Source organism: Cinclus cinclus, chromosome 11, assembly GCF_963662255.1.
Source record: "Cinclus cinclus chromosome 11, bCinCin1.1, whole genome shotgun sequence".
In the NCBI taxonomy this organism is placed as follows: domain Eukaryota; kingdom Metazoa; phylum Chordata; class Aves; order Passeriformes; family Cinclidae; genus Cinclus; species Cinclus cinclus.
In genome coordinates, this window is record NC_085056.1 from 23,482,244 (window position 1) to 23,502,048 (window position 19,805).

General features: G+C 45.9%; 2 protein-coding genes across 2 annotated transcripts; one reads left to right on the forward strand and one right to left on the reverse strand.

Moving 5' to 3' along the window:
• Positions 1-685: 685 nt before the first annotated feature.
• On the reverse strand, positions 686-3,841 carry LOC134048309 (chemokine-like factor). The gene is made up of 4 exons (XM_062500013.1): positions 3,674-3,841; positions 3,434-3,592; positions 2,647-2,742; positions 686-1,061 (listed from the first exon to the last, which is right to left on the reverse strand). The coding sequence occupies exons 1-4, from the start codon at positions 3,827-3,829 to the stop codon at positions 957-959; spliced, it is 516 nt and encodes a 171-aa protein (XP_062355997.1). The 5' UTR covers positions 3,830-3,841; the 3' UTR covers positions 686-956.
• A 115-nt stretch (positions 3,842-3,956) lies between these two features.
• Positions 3,957-15,007, forward strand: LOC134048379 (thymidine kinase 2, mitochondrial-like). Its single transcript, XM_062500114.1, has 10 exons — positions 3,957-4,073; positions 4,849-4,886; positions 5,630-5,704; positions 6,961-7,014; positions 8,395-8,484; positions 9,826-9,899; positions 12,428-12,516; positions 12,801-12,880; positions 14,115-14,195; positions 14,580-15,007. The coding sequence occupies exons 1-10, from the start codon at positions 3,971-3,973 to the stop codon at positions 14,676-14,678; spliced, it is 783 nt and encodes a 260-aa protein (XP_062356098.1). The 5' UTR covers positions 3,957-3,970; the 3' UTR covers positions 14,679-15,007.
• The last annotated feature ends 4,798 nt before the right edge of the window (positions 15,008-19,805 follow it).

Genomic DNA, 19,805 nt, shown 5'->3' on the forward strand with positions numbered 1-19,805 from the left:
GGGAGCAGCGAGCTCAGCCCGGGCGGTGGTGCGGCTCCCTCGGACTCGGGGTCCTCCATGGCGGCGGCGGCGGCGGGAGGGGTGGGCTGGGACTCGGCCTGAGCTGGGGCTGGGCTGGGCTGGGCTGAGCTGGGGCTGGGCTGGGACTCGGCCTGAGCTGGGCTCGAGCCGGGCTCAGGCTGGGGGGTTGGCCGTGGATTTTTTTTTTTTTTTCTTTGAAGGAGGGAAGCGGAAATCGTGACACTGCGGAAACGTACAAAAAAAGTTTCAGCATCCCCAGCTGTAGCGGACGGCCTCAGCGGGCGCCCCCAGCCCCGGGACGGGGACAATGGAGCCGGGCTGCCCCCTCGGCCCGGCCCTGGGCTGCGCTGCTGCACCGACAGCAGGGACGGAGCCGGGGATTCTCGTCCCTGCCCCTGCGAACGGAAAGCACGGAACCGCAGGGCGCTCGGGGCTGCAAGGGGCTGCTGGAGGCCAAACCCCGCTCGAGGCCGAAATTTCAGCATCCAAATGCCTCGGCGAATGCTTTAACATGCAACTCACACGGCACAGGAAAATCTTTCCGAAGGATGGCTTACTGGCTCATTACATTTTTACTTCACTTTAAAATGTACGTTTACTCTAATGTACTTTTTTTACACTTAGAAAATAAATAAGATTAAATAATGCACTTAAACCCGTTTGTATTTTTTTTATTAAACAAGACAACCATGAAAATTATTTTCATACAGTAAAAACGTAATTCAGTTTAGAAAAACATGAATTTTCTCTGCAGCTTTAACTGGTGAAATTGCAACGCTGAAACTGCATTTGGAACAGTATGAAACCTTATGAATGATACTTGCAGAAACATCAGTGCACAGGAAATTTAAAACTGAGCATGTGAAAATACAAATTCTTTAAAAGAGAGTGGGTAAACAGAATGGACAACTCATTCTTTCACTAACACGCCAATCTTATTTGGCAGGAGCACTCCCTCCTCTTGCTTTATCAAGGCTAATCTTCTTCCAAAGAAGAATGACGTCGACAAGGTAGAGAGCAAGCAATGTAAGACCCAACACCTACAAAAATTACCATAAAATTAGTTCCTCCAATCAATCTCAAGCTTTTACTGTAGTGACTCATCAAGGTAGCTGTAAACACATCTTCCTAACTTGATGCTGGCCTTGAAAACGTGTGTGATTTGAGACAGCTGATAAATTAAATAACACCCACATTTTCATCCCATCAGCCTTTCAGAGAGCTGCAGCCTGCTCTGTTTGATGTTTGTGTCAGGCCTTGGAGATAGTGTGGTGCTCTCCTTGAAAGCTAAGCTAATGCTGCATTATGCCAGGCAATGCTTTTATCCTAAATGAAAGCCCTCTGTCCCTTTAAAGGTTGCTTAATTAATGGGACTGCTGGCCCTGAGAAAAGTCAGTATTGGTAGAAACAAGCCCAGCAGGAAAATTCTCTTCTCCTCTGAAGCTCTGAATGGGAAACACATTCCAAACTGAAGAACACGTACTAAATAAAAACCAGACTACCTCGGGCAGGTAAATAGAAAAATGTGTTTGCAGAAGAGCCACTGAGTTAACTCACTCAGCTCCTGCCCTTCAGCCCCATCCCACATGCACTAAGGGTTTTTTTATGCAAACACTGAATTACCTGATCAGGAGAGTTACTCTCAGGAGAGCTCCTGGGAGAGCACAGCTCAAGGCAGTTTGTGCCTCAGGAGAACAGGCTGGGGGTGATTCTGTCCCTCCCAGCACTGAAGATGTCACATGTGCCACCCAAACTTGTGCACTCTACCTGCTCACTCTCCTGCCTGTTCCCACCTTTAATTTCGGTGCACTTCACAACTCAAAATATAAATTCTGTTCCAGCACAGTCACACTATCAGCAAGTCTCCTTTTTGCTTCGGGTGCCATTGACAGTGAAGCCATTAGTTTTCCCCCTCATCATCTCCTAAGCTGAGTTTGAAAGACCTCTGTGGCACCTTTTAGGTTTCTTTTGGCTGTTTGTCACATTTCAGCTTACCTTGTACTTCTAGACTCTTCCAAAACTGAGGGGCTTCTTCCCCTCCTTATTTTTTATTAAGGTTAATTACATTAGTTGCCATTTGAATTAAAAATAGCACTTACTCAACTAATAAACTGGTTTCATCTTAAGAACACGAAATTCTTACAATCATACTATGAACAAAACCTCTTTTCAACTGACATAATTCCTCAGTTTGTGTCAGAAAAAACAATGTACACACCAGGAGGGAAGTACCAGTGTGTATGTTAAAAAGTTTAAACTGTTTTTAGCAGGACTGTTGACTTTTTTTTCTCAAGTAGTGTAACCAAACTGGATAATCCTAATAGAGCTAGGGTTTCTCCCACCTAGGATTTCAGGCTATGGTAGAAAACATCGGTTACTTAAAAACTCTAGAAATTTTCAGTGTTTCAGTACTTCTCTGCCATAATGCCAAGTCTTGTAACATCTTTAAATTACCAGTGACTTGAGGATTAATTTCTTTTAGCGAGATACACTGAATGTATCATTTGCTACTACTGAGAGTGTTCTCCCAAGACAGTTTGCATGGTCCTACCACAATGCGAGTACCAAGAGGCTCAAATCACTGCACTTTAAGAACTGAAATTCATTAATAATGTTCCTACTTACTCCTCCAGCCAATGTCCCTTTGTTGGTCTTGATTATTATTGCACACAAGGACACAACGAGGAGCAACAATGCTGCAAGCACCGAGTTCAAAACATCCTGAAACAGCCAGTGGAAGCAAAATATTTAATTCTGCAATGCAGGCCTGAAGGATAACCTGGAGAGTTCCCAACACAGAAGGGATGGTTAAAAACGGCTGGAGTGCCATGAAAACAGAGATACAGCAATATCTGTGTGAGAGGGCACTGACACCCAGTGGTTTGATGGTAAAAAGAGCATTTATAGTAAAACTTCCTCATTTTACCTTTCTTCTGTTGTTTCTGTGTCAAATTTTTGCAACTTGGTTACACCTGAGAGACTGAAGCAGCAAATACACTGGGAGTGTATTTGTACAAATGGGAGGTAAGAAGAGAACTTGTTAGTATTTGAGTGAAATTGTGCGACTAATTTGTGATGTGAAGGTGTTACACTGCAAGGCAAACAGTGCCCGTGCTGGGAGGGGCTGTGATCGGATCCAGCACAGCCATCCAGGAACTGATGGAACAGAACGCTCCTAGGAAAAACTGCCTCAACCTGTACAGGACACTGGGGCTTGCCTCACCTGTACAGAAACCATCACTGAGCCAGCTGACAATGTCCCCTGGGACAGGTGATCCTTCCTGTTCATCCAGTGGCCACGACAGCCAGGGAACGTTGGTACCCATAGCCAGGGGACACTGGTACCCATAGCCAGGGGACACTGGTACCCATAGCCAGGGGACACTGGTACTCGGAGCTCACGGGTACTCACAGCCAGCGGCCAATAGAGGAACCGAATCCGAGCGTCGAGCTTCACAAGGTAGAGCAGCAGGAACAGGGCATTGGTCACCACCTCCATGCCGGCCAGCGCCGCGTAGGCCTCGCGCGCCCCCGACGCCATGAAGCAGAGGAAGGCGGCCAGCGCCACCAGCTGCGGGACAGGAGGGGACGGGGGTGGGTCAGCGCCGGCCCGGGCCCTGCCCGCGGGCCCCGGGGCCGCCCCCGGCCGTACCGTGCGGGCGATCTTCAGAAAGCCCCGCGGCGAGCGGAGGAAGGCCTGGTCCACCTCCACCCTCAGCATGGCGGCCGGGCGGCCCCGGCGGTGCGCGGCGGGACCGGGACCCCGGGACGGCGTCGGGAGCCGGGGAGATGCCGGGACCGACGCCATAGGTGCTGGCGAGGCCGGTTCAGCGCCTACAGCGGCCCCGCCTCCGAGCGCCGAGGGGAGGAAGCGATGGCTCGGCGGCGGAAGGACCGGGGCGGGCCGGAGCGGGTCCGGCGCGGCTCCGGGCGGCGGCGGGGATGGGCTATGTGGCGGCGGGGCGCGGCCTGGGCGCGGGCCCGGCGGGGCGCGGGCGGTGCCGGCCCGGGCCCCTCAGCGCACCCGCCTCGCGCCGCCGCCGCTGCCGGCCGTAAGTGCGGGGCGGCACCGCGGGGACGGGCCGGGCCGGGCCGGGCCGGGTGGCCGCCCCTGGGCTCGGCTTCGGCTCTGCGCCGGCCCTCGGGACGCTCTGGAGCGGCTGCGGGACAGCGGGAGCGGGGGTAACCCGAGAGCGGCTCCGGGACAGCGGGAGCGGGATGGGGATGAGACCCGGGCTCGGGGTCAGACCCTGGAGTGGCTTTGGGGGAGCAGGAGCGGGGTCAGACTGGAGCTCTGACCGGGTGTCACTGCCGAGCCCTTCCCTTCCCTGCCTTCCTGCCGTGCTGGGCTGGGTGAAGGGTCTAATGTCAGCTTGCGCTTGGGCAGGTTTCTTACTGCGTTTGTTGAAGCGTAAGGTGCTTGTTTGGGAGCTGCTCTGTAATCCTCACCCTTTCCCCGCCGGACTGTGAGGCCAGTGTGGGCTGCTCCAATTCTGGTCCTTCCAAAATTCATCTTTCCCCTGTGCAAACCCACTGAGGAGCAGCAGACGTAGCAGAAATCCGGTGGAAGCGTGAGCGCTCATTGTTGCACTCTTGGCAGTGTCAGGGACCGTGGACAACTTCAGCTGAATCTTGTGTCAGTGCTGCAATGCGTCTGTTACATGACCCAATAATTACCTAAAACCCTGATGGTCGATAATTTAGAAAATAGTCATATGAAGCCAGAGGCAACCTAAAAATGTCCCGGAGGGTCTCGCATTAAGAGGCTCAGAATAACTAAGTTATGAAAACCGCTTTGATTTTAACTGTTGCTTATTTCCATTCTAGATAAGCATCTGATAAAAAAGGATGCTAGAAAGAGAACTGTAAGTATTTGCATTTTGTTCAGAAAACAAAAAGTGCAGCCTCTTTGATTGTAATTCCATTATAATTTGAGTGCGTGTGTATTGGCAGCTGTAGGCCATAGCTGTGTCACTGTGTAGTGCTGGGTCTGTTACTGGGTCATGCTCTGTGCAAGGCTACGCTGAAAAGTTGTAATAAAACTGTGAGAGGTCTATGCAAAAATTGTGAGGGCTTCTGTCAAGACAGGTGGCAGTTTGGGTTCAGTGTTGCATGTGGAGCCTTCTGTAACCCCCCTGGGCTCCAAGTTATTTCAAGACAGTTGAAAAAAATTCTCTTAAGTTTATTTTAGTTATTTAGGTTTCTGAAAATAAAAGCGTGACCCTCTTAAGGTTTCAGCTGTCTATATAACGGATGCTGAAATGCTTATTTCAACTGGCACTTATTTTAGGTTGGGAGTCAGGTCTCTGGGGTGGGTTGTGGCAGAGTGAGGAGCAGCAGGTGACCGTCTGGAACCCCCTGGGGCCCTGGGGAGGGAGGGAAAGGAAGCTGGAAGAAGCAGGGCAGGGCCTGGCTGTGCGGGTAGCAGGGAGGGAAAAAGTGGTGGTCTGGGAGAATGACACCATCCAAATGGATCCTCAGTGCCTTCCCATGAAATCTTCTCTTCCCAGCACGGAGCTGGCACGTTGGAATGGGCAGGGTGCATTTCTAACACGCTGTTCACTGCTCTGCCCGGTGTGGGTCTCGTAGTGACTCTGTTTTTCACCAGATCTGTATCGAGGGCAACATTGCAAGTGGAAAAACAACATGCCTGGATTATTTTGCACAAACTACCAGCATTGAGGTACTGGGTGTGCATTTCTTTGTCCTTATTTCCCTACCTGAGCAGCTGATTGTCTTAGACAGCATGTCCTTGGGTGTGTGAGGAGGGAGCATCAGGGGCTGAGCCAGGGGCTTGCTGGGGCACCACCCCAACTTTTTACAGTCAAATTGCAGCAGAGAAATGTAGATCACGTGTGGTATGTAGTGGATGCCAAGATACCAGTAAAACCTGTGAATCGAAGTTTGTACCTTTATAAAATAACAGCAACCTGCAGAGCATGGGCACGTTTGGACTTGCCCATTTGCCATTTCATGTCACTGAAATCTTAGATGGGTCCGGTAAAAGCAAAGCAAAGAATTGTTCTGTAACAATACCCATGTCCTGTAACAGAGGTCCCAGAGAATAGATGGCTTTTTTAAAAGAAGGAAAGCCTGTCAGAACTGTTTCAGGAGATTTCTTAGACTGATGGGGTATTTGATTTCATGTTGCTTAGAACCAGGTGAGGGGAAGGGCAGGCTTGTATTTTAAACAAAATCAAGGTCAAGCCTCAGCGAACAGTTGATTTTGTACAACAGCTATTAATGGTTTCCCCAGCAGACCTGGTAACACATTTGGTAATAAGTTTTAGGAGTCCTCCTAGAAATGCTAGCTTGCCAGATGTTATTTGGGAATTTAACAGGAATTGTCCTTATGAAGTACTTAACTGTTAATCCAAAGGATAACAGACTTTAATTTGCATACAGTGCAGCATTTTTAAGTAGCTGCTTAAGTGTTCAGGCTGATGAGATTCTCCTAGGCCTGACTGTACAGTATTATTGCAGATTTAGACCCTGTTTGAACCAGACAGATCTCTCGTGATTCTATCTATTCAGTGTAGAAGCTTTTCTGATTCATTTTATAAAATATTTGAATACATTTTGTTAGAACACAAAAATAAAATGAACATGAATGTGGTAGCCATCTGATCCTCTTCCTTTGTTGGCGGGTGTTACTTTCTGAGGAATTAATTTGTGAGGGGGTGGGCTTATCGAATCAGTGTTTAAAAGTGCTAAGAGGACGTTGGATATTGGCATTTTTCTATTTTTAGCAATGCTCATTATTACCTGTTGTGTCACAGAATTCAGTGCTGGATTTTAAGGATGAGCTTTCCAATACAAGTCCTGAATACTGTGATTTACTACAGAAGTATTCCTTAAAAATAGTTGTACATTTGTAGGATCACATTAAGTATTTTGACTCTAGGATGTGTTTAACATGGAGTAATTCTTTTTAACCAGGTTTTGAAGGAACCCTTGAGCAAGTGGAGGAATGTTCAAGGTCATAATATCCTGGTAAGGGGCAGAAATTATTTCTGCAGTTACAGCGGTTATTCTTCTAGCAAGACATGTGTGATGGCTTTTTATCAGCCAGCAAAACTGCTGCATGAGGTGTGATCCAAATCTTACACAGCAAAAACTAAAGCTCCACACAGAAAAAGAGCTTCTACTGCAATTAAGACATGCATGTAGTAGAAAGATTGCATATAAAATGTGGTTTTGTCAAGGACTGGGTGTCCAGCGGGGTGTGAGTTAAAGCAATTCCCAGCAAGGTGAGCCCTGAGTGTGGCAGTCCCTGCCCATGGCAGGGGTGGCACTGGATGATCTTTTATGGTCCCTTCCAACCCCTTAACACTGTAAGAATCTGTGATCCCGTGGCTGCTGCAGATAAGGAAAATTCAACCCAGCGAGGTATTGAGGGCTTGTGTTGGCTTGGGTGGCCAAGGCTTCTTGGAAGTGTTCCACCCCAGGGATGTCCCTGGGTCCCAGCTGCTGGGCTGCTGGAAGAGGTCCCTGCTGTCAGTGCTGTGCTTGGGACTCAGCCCCTCTGCACAGACCCCATGGTGGTAGAGGCAGGACTCTGTGCTCGGGCTCTGCAGTCTGTGGTGTGGACACACCCCAAACCATACTTTCCCTACCATGTGTCAAATACCGTGCTGGTTAGCACAGACCCTCTGGACCAGTAAATTGCCCTTCCTGGGGGTTGCTGATGCCTTTGGGATTGTTGGTGAAAGGGTGGGGCTCGTGTTGCACAACACCAGAGCGGCCTTGGAACACTGGGAAAGTCTGATCTTGGAATGGAGAGGAGGAGGTCAGACCTGTGGTGTGAAGCTGTGCTGCTGCCTTAAAACTTGTCACCTCAGCGAACAGACACTGAATGATGTTTTATTTTGAGTGAGAGCCTTTCTCTGCTGTGCAGGATGGATTGTTGCTTGTAAGTTCTATGTGTGTGTGTGGAATTGTAGCAATTAGAAAGTGGAACAGCTACCTGAGAGCTGCTGTGAGGATCCTTTGGGAAGAACAGCTGCCTGTGTTTTCTGAGGCCCAGACCATACTTAGAACCCTGGATGATTTCTGGATGCACTGGGTGTACTGAGAGTCTGTCAATGCACAAAAACTGAGTAGTAGATAGGTTTTTTGTTATTACTTGGTTCCAGCTGTTCCATGTGCAGAGTAACTAATTCCTGCTGACTTCAGGCAGCCTCCCACTCTGTAGGTACAGGGCCATAATTCTTCGTCTCCATTGTGGAGAGCAAATGATCACTTGTCAAACCTGATGTTTTAGTGCACTTAGAGCAATGCTGTTGTAGGGCAAAAGCTTCCTAATACCCAACTTCTTAAGAAGTGTTTGTCCTAACAAATGCTCATCTGTCCTGCTTCTATCTCTGACCCCAGGGCTTAATGTACCAGGATGCTTCAAGGTGGGGGATAACTCTGCAGAGCTATGTCCAGCTGACCATGCTGGAGCAGCACACAAGGCCCATGGTAAGGAAACCTCTTTTAATTTTGAGAGTAATTAGATGTGGTTATGAGTGCTAAATCCTTTTAACCTTGTATGCAAGAGTTAGGATGCTGTGTGTGTTCATCCTTTGTTCTTGCAGCAAGTAGGAACTTGTGTGGTGCAGACATTGGTGTCCCCTGCGTGTGCTCTGGGGATAAAACCTCTGCCTCCTGCCTGCTCACAACTTCCCCAAACCGATCCTGCTGGTTGGGCACACCCCCCAGAGCTAGGCTTGCACAAATCTCTTCCTCATTTTGTGGCCGTGAACTTGTCTGTAATTTCATTATTTCAAATCTTTGGCAAACACCAAGTAATCTCATGTTAGAACTCATAGTACTGCTCCGTGCTGTCTAGTACAAATATGGCCATTGCTGCTTTTGTATATACAAAATACTTCTATTTTCTATTCCTTTTTCAGGTTTACATCCTTTTTCTCCTTGTAATTTTATTATTTTTTTTTAAATATAAAATATCACATCCTACCTTTTATCAAGATTTCTTCATTCTTTTCTCTTTCCAACACCTTTTGTTTCATTCTATGCTGTCTTCCATTCCCTGATTACAAAACCTGGTCTTAGATGCCAAGCTTATATTTTACTGAATGTTCTTACGTTCCGTTTTCTGAGTTTGCGTTGGGGCAAACTTTTAGCAGTGCCAAATCTGAAAGTGGCATATATAATCATTAGGTTTTTGGAAGAGGTGTTTTTCCAAGACAGTAGAAATCCTGTTCTGTTGGAGCAGAAGTTCATTCAAGAATTCCTGAGGATTTCCCTGTATTTCAGTCAGAGCCTTTTTGTTATTTGAGCCTTTTTGGAGCCATTTGTGCTTTGTTAATGTGCAGAAACCTGGGTGAGAAGTTGCTCTGCAGGCCCAAGAGTATCAGATGATCTCCCTGCTCCAGCATGGAGTGCTGGTGGAACACATGCAGGGCTGGATCTGTCAGCTGCAATTATTTCTTTTAAAAGTCCTGTTTCGTTTATTGAATGTGTCTGATGTCAGCCCTGTGCTGTGACCCAGCAATGCATGGGATGGGGCAGCAATCTGGGGAGCAATAGTTCCCATAGTTCTGCAAATCCCAAGTGGGTTGCTGCCTTTTTGTACCCTGAGTTACCTTCCAGTGCTCAGCTGAATGCTGAGCGCTTAGTTTTGAACTGGTGTCTGAGTAACAAATTAGAGTAAGAACAGGAGTCCTTGTTTGTTTTGTGGCTCCCACCCTCCCAGTAAGGTTGTTTCTCACAAGATCTGAAAACTGTGTTTCATATGTGCCATATGAGTGTGAAAAGAAATGAGCATGAAAACGTACAGAGTCCAGTTTTCTGTTGCAGATTTCCCCTGTAAGGATGATGGAGCGATCGATTCACAGTGCAAAACACATTTTTGTGGAAAACCTGTATCGAAGGTATGGGATGTGATTTTCTGCTTGACTTTCTTGGATTAATTATTTTAAATATATCTGTAATCAAATGATAATTTCTTTGGTAATGTGCATTTAAGGGGCCTGTGAAATCTGCCCGTTCTGTGTTGGAGTGGCAGTATGTTTGGTATGGCATGTGCTGCCCACTTCCTGTAAGGCTCTGGAAAACCTTTTTCAGCAGTGCTTCTGAATATTTATTTATATTACTCAGTATTATTTAGACACCATCTGTTGAAGTTATCTGCTCTCCAGCTGAATACCCAAATCTTGCTTGAATCAAACACGTGCTGAACAGGTAAAAACCCCACAAGAATATAAAGCGTAAGACTGCAGGAGGGAGAGAACTGGGCAGTGTTATCCAGCCTGGCATCCAGGATTGGCATTTCTTGCAAGCAGGGACTGAAGTTCTGTGCTCTTGCTCAGAATCAGGATTGACAGGATCGCAATAGACTGCGAGCCTTGGTAGGCTGTGAGTAAAGAAAGAAGAATCACCTATTATGTGTCCTAGGTGTAACTCACTCACCCCAAGGTAACTGAAATAGTGCAGGAATCAGGGGTTTGTTTCTTTGCTTGGAATGCTCCTTCTGTCGAGGAGTGTATGTGTGTGACAGATGGGTTTTAGTGGGTTTTTCAGTGGCCTTGAAGGACAAACCCAGTTTGTGCCACGAGGTGTCATCCATGCTGCGTGAGCAGCTGTCTGCCACGGAAATGCCTTTGTAAGTGGGGAGAGACTCACATTATTCATCCCAGTCCACATAATGCAAGCGGCCTGGAATATCCTCATTTTTAGTTACTGACTTCTTTTTTCCTTGTAGTCAAAATGCTTTTTTCTCAAAGACTTAGTAGTTATGAGGCTAAATCTGTTTGTGTAAACTCTGTGAATTAATGTAACAATACCAACAATTTTAAGGGCGCCTAAGATGTTTTGTGGTTTCAGCACTTTTTAAAATGTTGGAAAAAAGGATTTGCTTTGTTTTGCTACAGCAAGCTAGGAGGCAGCTGATAGTACCAACAGCAAGCCAAAAGAAAAGGATGTGTAAAAGGATCATAAATGAAACAAGGAATAACTGGGGAATGTATGGGAGTAGCTATTCTGTGGCATATTAAAAAACGAATCAATCTGGCTGTGATGGGTGGGTTTTAAATGTGTGCACATGAGTGTGCAGGGTGTGCTGTAGGCAAGCACTGCAGTTTACTATGCCTCTGAATCCATGACTTGGTAGGTGCCAAATGTCAGCAAACTTAGGAAATGTAAACACCATTTTGTGTCTTTTCTATTCCCTGGATCTTTACGTATCTTGAGCCAGAGTCCTCCCAGGATTCCCCAGGGAAAGCAGAGGTGTGTTGTCTGCAGGGTAGGTCAATGCAGAATTGACTTGCATGTGTCTGTCTTTCAGGGTAAGAACAGTGGAGTTTTTCTTACTTCCAGATTCTTCCAACCTTCCTGCTTCCCCCATCTATCCTGGAGAAAAGTAGCACGATCAGAGTTTGGCGGATGTAGATCCCTGCTACCCAGAATTGATGTATTAGAAGAGCAGCAGTGACCAGTGTTAGCCCATTTCTGGGTGGTAGACCAAGAGGCGAGGTGGTACAAACAGGGACAGGGATTTTGCTTTTCTCCATATTTAGGGAAATGTCTTTATTACTTTTGCTCAGTTTTGCCAGTGGTCAAAGCAAGTTACCAGGGGACAGGTTTAGAAATCGGTGGAATATTTTTCTTCAGTCCTATTTCAAATGGCGTAACTGGTCTTAATCATTCAGCTGGAGAGCACAGGAGCCTCCCAACTCCATCTTTTTAAAGATATTTCTGCTGCAGAAGCGTTTAGGAAAGACTAGGGAGTATGTGTTACTGTCACCAGTTTTGAAGAGAGGACACTGTAAAATTAGTAATATTTGACAATCAGGAATATGGTAATAAGTGAAAATTGATACACTTCTAAAAACAGAGTATGTTATTCTTAACATGTCCTCAGTAACTCCCTTTTACTGGAGTTGTCAGATACTTTATTATTGCTGCTGAGATAACTTTTGAGATATTTGTCTCCAACGTTCTGTGCTCCGAGTTCAGAGTTCCAGTTAAGCATATTGGATATTTCACTACTCCTTACTCCTGTAAGAAATACTTCTTACAGTGGGAGTAAACTTAATGACACATTGACCTTATATTTTTGCTGCCTTTTACTGAGGTTTCTGTAAGGAATTGTTGATGCTGCTCAGTAAATCCAGCCTTTCTGGTGACATGCCCTGGGGCAGATTTGAACTGATGCTGATAAAGAGAACCTGAGCAATAAATACCATTGAGTACTCAAAAAAAGAAAAAGGGAAAAGACCTGGTCTTTCTGTTTTATAAACAATGGGTTTTGTGGCCTTCAGTTTGGGTGGGCATAATGTTGGCCTTCTTTTCACAGATGTTGGAGTAAATGGGGAGGGATTCTGGTCAGGTGAACAAAATGAGAGTTTGGAGTTGATCTCTGTATGCTGCTCAGTGAGCGATGCCTCTTGTGTTTGTGCAGTGGAAAAATGCCAGAGGTGGATTATGCTGTCCTAAGTGAATGGTTTGACTGGATCCAGAACAACACTGATGTTTCAGTTGATTTGATAGGTAACATCCTTATGGATCTAGAGGGCTCTGTTTGTTGGTGGGTCTCCTTTCTGGGAGAAAAAAAATAATTCTTGTTTCTTGGCTCATAAATAATCCCATTATTCACTATAAAAGTAAACACCATCAGGCAGCTTGGGTTTGTGGGTGGTTCCTGCTGGTGCCAAAGCAGAGGTCCAGTGGTGGTACTCAAGCCAGGATCCTTCCCTTCTATGGTCTGTGAAGTGAGTTTCTTTGCTTTTAAAGCTGATCCTTGAACATAACTATTAAAATTTTTGTTCCTGCAGTTTATTTGCAGACATCTCCTAAAGTTTGTTATGAGAGGCTAAAGACACGATGCAGGGAAGAGGAAAAAGTCATACCCCTGGTAAGGACTTCCTCTGATATATGTGCTAACAAGGAACTTTGAAAACAGAATTATTTCAGTCTAAATACTAAAACTGTATCCCGAGTCTATTGCCAAAGTGTGGTGCAGCTGTTCCCACTGCAAACTAAACGCTGAATATTGAATTTTCATTTATTTTTAAAAATGATCTGTCATGCACACTGACTCTCCCAGGTGTTCTGCTGTAGTAGTCAGTGCACTGTAGCTGACTTTAGGTGCAGTATTAATCAACTGGTAATCTTCTCCAGGATGTAAAAGTCAATTGCCTTTGTACCATTATATGGCACAAAATCACCCAGGTGAAGCACGGATTCCTGGGCTTGCAGGTGCTGAGATTTCTGGGGGCACTTTGTTGTCTGCTCTCACCAGGATTGTGCATGAAAAGTGTCTCTGCTGGGGCTGAAAAGAATCAACTCCTCGAAAATCGTGAGCTTGGGAATCTGCTTTATAAAACAAACTGTGGTGGGTGGAACAGTGACTTTCTGTGCCAATTTACAGCATGGCCCTCTATGCCCCAAGGCTTCTAAGGAAGCCTGACCAGACAGAAATGCAGTTCCCTCTGCAGCTCTGGGTAGGTGGCTCAAGAGGAGCAATTGTCAGTTGAAGACCTGTGCAAAGAGCTAAATTTTGGGCTATGTGAAACTTTGCCTTGAGAATAAATCCTCCTGTGATGAATTTGAAGAGCCCTTGTGTTATTTTGCAGCTCTGCTGAAGAGGAGGGGAGCAGTTATGAATGAGCCATGTAAAGTGGTCTCTGTGAAGAAAAAAAAAACAGCTGACAGGCAAAAGAGCTTTTAGAGGAAACTGAGTTACGAGAAAGTGAAGTGGGAATTTTAGAGAAATGTATTGTCACAGGAAGTGCCTCCTGTACATATTCTTTGCAGCCTTGCCCTTTTTGTCCTTACCTTGTTGTATTTTTCCCTGTGAAACCTTGAACCACATTTTACCTGTGGGAGAGACTCGTGGTTGCTTGATCTTAAAAGGAGCTGAGAACCCTGTGCTCCTGTAAGCTATGTCTTTGAGGTCTTCCTGGAGTTAAACTTTGTACTGGGAATTAATTTTTCTCAAAACCTTCTGATGCTTTTTTTTTTTTGTTAGCGGAAGGTGCGTGTTGCAGGCTTTTATATGTGTCTCTTAACTACTTCCCAAATGGATAAAGATTGCAATGTGTGTGTCATCCCTAGGCATTTGTGTTATTCCAGTGCCTCTTTTCTAGGAATATTTAGAAGCTATTCACGAGCTCTATGAAGAGTGGCTCATTAAACGTGCACTGTTTGAAGTCTCCTGCCCAGTACTTGTGAGTATTATTTTAACCAATTAGCCATGTGGGAGATTGTGCTTTCCAAATAACAGGAGCATTGTTTAGTGGTAAAAGTAAATAAATCTGCATTTCTGATGGCCTTTGGAGAAGGACAACCTCTGACAAACTTGACAACTGTTAGTGTATGGCATTAAAGTGGGGTCTGCCATCTCTGCAGTGGAATTTGAGGGGCTGTTCACTGGGGTTGCTTGCAGGATCATCTGTGTAGCTTTTCAGGGAATGCCAAATTCCCAGCAGAAAGCAGATTGGGCAGATCCCTAGGAGTATCCCAGTTTGGCTGCACTGGGAGTTCTGTTCTGTTCTACTCAAAAGAAACCAAGTTTTATGGTGTCAGTTATTTGCAGTGTTCTTCTTTCCAAGGTTATTGGAGCTGACCATGACATGCAGAAAATGATAGAGAAGTATGAAGAAAACCGGGACCAAATACTGAACTCGCCTAACAGGCAACACCGTTTATAGAAGCCTGTGACTGTTGGATCAAAAATCATCTCCTTAAGTCTGGTTTGGTATTTTTAATATTTAAACATGAGTATTGTTTCTGCATTATGCTTTGTCGAATGCTGTGGACTTGCAGCTCTGAAATGATCATATACCAATCAGGAACAGAGCATGAGCCAATTCCCTTTGTGTTTTTAGGTTTTCCATCAGCTTTACTGTGTTAGTTCTGTTCAGCTAAAATATGGCTGTTTCCCTCATTTCCCACTTTGCTGCTGCTTCATAGAAGAAATTTCATTTTTTTTTCCCCCAAAAGACAGCCCTGTTTTTGTAATTTGAAATAAATGGTTTCTTACAACACCTCTCTGAGGAAGAGTACCTGACATTTCTTTTCCCTTAATAACCTCCTTGGGGTGAATTGAGGTAAACAACACCCAATGGCCAGTGTGTGTACAAGGGAGGTTTGATTATAACATAGAAATAATTAACAAATTATAACTGGTGGATAAGGTGGGTGCTTGTAAACAAATGTTCTCATTCAAGGCAAAACAGAATCAAGAGCAGGCATCCATGAGGCAGCAATGGGAATGCAGCGGGGATCCATTTGGAATCCAGGGGGCATCCAGTGGGGATCCAGCAAGAATGCACTGGGGATCCAAGAGGGATCCATTTGAGATCCAGTGGGCATCCATTAGGGATCCATCGGAGCATCCCTCGGGGATCAATCTGGGATCCCTCGGGGATCCCTCGGGGATCCATCGGAGCATCCCTCGGGGATCCCTCGGGGATCCATCGGAGCATCCCTCGGGGATCCATCTGGGATCCCTCGGGGATCCATCGGGAAGTGCCGGGCGCGGCCGTGCCCAGCGCTGCCATCGGGCTCCATCTGGCGGTCACCAGCGGTCATTGCCGCCCGCGCTGCTGCGGCGGCGCCGCAAATCGTGTAGGGATAAAGGAATAAATAAATGAATAAATAAATAAAGGGGTAAAGAACAGAGTGCAGCGTCCTGGGGCCAAGATCAGGATCTCAGGATAAAGGGCAGTGTCCCGGTGCTGAAGTTCCCTGAAGTGCCGAGGCACCAGCCTGCATTGCACACATCAGTGCCGTGGGACACACCAAGTGCAGCTCAGGCCTTTGGCATTTTCGGGTGTTTTAGGGCGAAGAGGGAAGCCTGGACCGCTGTTCATAGAAGCCGTTTTCGAGTGCTGGAGCTGGGGCTGGCGTTCCAGGCTCTTTGCAGTGCCCCAGCTCAGAGCAGTCCGTGGGGCTGTCCCTGGGCTCCGTCTGCCCTGCGCTCTGTGGGGTCAGAGCCGCCTTTGACCCTCCCTGTTTGGGAATGCCCTGGCTTGGAGGGGCATTGCAGGCCAGGCCTTGGGCTCCCGAGGTGCCACAAGAGCTCCTGGGACCATTTGCAGCCCGGCTGGCTGTGACTTTTTGGCAAAGCTTGCCGGGGTTGTGTTTGCTGGATGTGTTTGCCCGGGGAGCTCTGTCCTGCTTTGTTCTGCTTGTTCTGGTGACTTCACCCCGAGCGCCGGCTTTCAAGTGGAGGCTCTTTTTTAATGAGGAATTAAAAAGTTGCAGGGATTTCGGACTGCTTGTGGCATTGATGAAGGGGTTGACTGGATGAATTAAGAGAGCCTTGAGGGGAAGCAGGTGGGACAGCTCCTCACCGAGGGAAAGTGGAAGGAAATGCTGGTTTTGGTTTTCCCTTTTCCTTTAGGTTAGGCAGCAACAAAGTCAGGAAGATGAGAGAGGTCAGCAAAGATCCGTGCCTATTTATTGCTCCTAAAAGTGCTTTTCTGGTGTTTTTTAATTTTCCTTTTTTTTTTTTTTTTTCCTTTTTCTGATGCAGTCTGTGAGAGTGTCTTTGCTGTTTTGTTCCTATTATATATTTTCTATGGACAAGATTCAGCCTAAATCTTCCACCGTGATCTGATCAGACTCTCATTCATTTCCTGGTAGGACTTGATGACTTGTGGTACACTGAGATTGGGAAGATTTCAGTGGGAAAGATATCACCTTGATGATGGATTTAATTCCAGAAAGTTTGTGAAGTAAAGGCATCAGAGTTTTATTTCTTACTCTCTCACACTTGAAACATTTATTAAAGAAAGAAAAAGGAAGAATAGTCCAGAAAAGATGGTGATTATTTAATTTTGTCCTAACCGCACCTGAAATGTAATGAAAAATAGTGTAAGTATTATTTCTAGCCAAATAAGAGAGTATATCACCATATTCACTGCCATCAGAGCAGTTCCCCTGCCTGTGACACATGCTTGGGTGTGAAAAGATGTAAAATAAATGTATAGAGGTGGATCTGTGCCCTGAACTCTGAGCTCCAAAAACCAGTGAGGCTTTGCAAGCCTTCCCCTGTGGTCAGTCCTGGCAGGGTGACAATTCCAGGGTGTCACTGCCAGGCTGGCTGGGCCCTCCTGGGGCTGTTCCAAACCCTTGTTGCTGAAAGGAGGAAAGGGAAGGGTGCACTTCTAGAAGGACAAGAGCTCAGAAATTATGATTTGATTTTCCTTTGATAACCAGTCCTTCTGTTTTCGCTGGGTTTGCTGTTGCAGTGACATCGGACTGCGATAGGATAATAAATCATAGAATAATTCTTTCTTTCACTGACTGTAAATTTGCCTTGATCAGGGGACCTTAGGTCACCTGCCCTACCTGGGATGTGCCACTGTGTGCCAGGTGTTCACGTTCAAACAGCTTTTCATTGCTGCTTTGATACATATCAAGGATTCTCATCACAAGCCATTGCTTCATAAAAAGTTCTAACGGGGTGGGAGTAAAAAAACCTTTATTAAATGGCATGAACTTCTGGATCTGAATATAATAAAATAATACTTTCTGATATATTTTTAGGGATAAGAGATTAAAGTGCATATTAATTAAATGAATGATGGAAACCTTTGTGAGATTCTCTCCCACAAGTTGCAAGTAGCTGTTTAATCAAATTCTTTCTATGGAAAAATGGCTTTCATTATAACATAATTAGCACATCTATTGTGTTTTTAATACAACTTGTGCTAAAGTGTGTTTGATCTGGTGTTTGCTCATGGCAATTAGCAGTGAAGGAATTGAACTTTTTTGCTTTACTCCAGGCTTTGTAAATTATAAGTGCCACATCTGGGGAATATGGATGTGGGGTTTTCTTAAGTGCTAGAATAATCTTGGGAGTACATTGGGGTAGTCATTAGCAGTAGCAAAAAGAGAAGGTGAGGAGCTGTGCTGCCTGAAGCTGCAGATTTAAGGGCGATTTGATTTTCTGGCACCGATGTGTTTGCTGTGTCTGTCCTGTGCCAGTGCTGAGGAAGCTGGAGGGTTCTGTAGCCCAGAGCGACCCTGCTGCGAGTCTAGGGGAGCAGGACAGGGCTGGGCTGGGCTGGGCTGGGCTGGGCTGGGCTGGGCTGGGCTGAGCCTCACTTTCCCTCTGGATCCCACTCCCGGATCCCCCTGGGGCTCCCTGCTCTGGGGCTGTGCTGAGCCATGGCTGGGACTCTGTTCCCCACTGAGAGGCAGGAAAACAGGGCAGAAGCTCAGGGTGGTGCAAAGCCACCCTGATGCCTGGCTGCTGAGATCCCAGATGGGATGGGCCATGGGATGGGTCCTGCAGTGCTGGCAGAGGCCCCCACAGGGTCCAGCCTTGCCAGCTGCACTGCTGGGGCTTTTCTGTACCAACAGCTGTGCAGGGAGAGCGAGAAAACTGCTTCTACAGAAAGCTCTTTGGTGAGTTGGTGCCTAGGTTGGGTTCACTTCGAGTGTTTTTATGGCCGAGGTCACTGTGGCACAAAGTCTGATATTGTCTTCTGAGTGGAACTCATTAATGTGCAGAAAACCCAGACTTGAGATTGGCTTTTATGTAGTAAAAAACAACATAATACAGTACAGGAATATGAAAAGAAACTGTCCAGTGCAAACACCATATACATTGGAAATGGATACAGTGTTCCTTAAAATAACTTTTTTTAAAAAACAGGCTTAAAAACAGCAATTCCAGCTAATAGAATCTGGCTGATACCTACCAAAGTACTTGACTTACTGCACTAAATAATTTCCTAACTAACTTTACCTGCTGATAGCCAATACCACAGGTACTGATAAAATCCTTAAACTGTAAGTATTATTAGTTAGCATTCTTTATAATACACAAACATGTGGAACCCCTATAGCATGGACTGCTGGCTGGATTAAGCAAAAGAGAATGAACCCATTCAAAACAAAAGGTGACAAAGGTCACCCCAAAATGTACTTTTTAAAAACAAAGGATGGAATCTAAAGCTGATTTGACCAATGGACAGAATTCTCCTTGGTTTTCCTTTAGTTAATCTTTGAAAATTTGAGTGATTACCTTGTTGCTGTTGCATTAGTGTCCAGCCAAGTATTGCATTGGACAACTTTTTACAGCAGTGAGGAGCAGTGTGAGATCATTATTGTGCATTGCTATTTCCTGCCAAGAAAACATTCTGGGGGAAGGGAGTGTGAATTAGAGATGATGTGAACAAGTACAAAACAAATTTGCGAGGTTCCACCATACCGGTTTAAGAAAAAAAACCAAAATTAGTACTATTTAGTTAGCTACCAGATTTAAATAATCAAATCAACTAAACTAATACATACAGCTCCAGCACAGATCCTGCACAGTGGAGGATCTGTGTAGCAGGGCTCTGTTCCTGTTGGAGGCAACAGGACTCTGCACTGCTGGAAGCCAGAGACAGGCCATGGTCCTAAGGGACCCACTTTTTCCAAAATGTATTTGACTGGGTCACTTCCAGTGTGGGAAGTTTCATTCTGGTCACTCTGTGGCTCTTCACCAGGTGGGAAACTGAGCACAGTCTCTCTCCAGGGATGTGGTGGCTGCAGCTCCAAACCTGCCTTACATTTGTGGTGCTTTTATGCAGCCGAGTGTGTGGGTGTGTAGCATTCTGGTTTGGGAGTCTACAGTATTTTCCTGTGTGGAAAATACTCCTTTTACAGTACCTGCTTAGAAAAAAAAGCACAACAGTTTCACAGTAATGAGGCCCTTCCTTTTTTTTTTTTTGTCCCTGAAAAAATGTTATTGCTTTAATTGTACTGAATAAACCCCCTATTCAACCTCTTTAGAAATCTAGAGAGACCTGTGTTTCCAGCTAGGGAGATTTACAGTG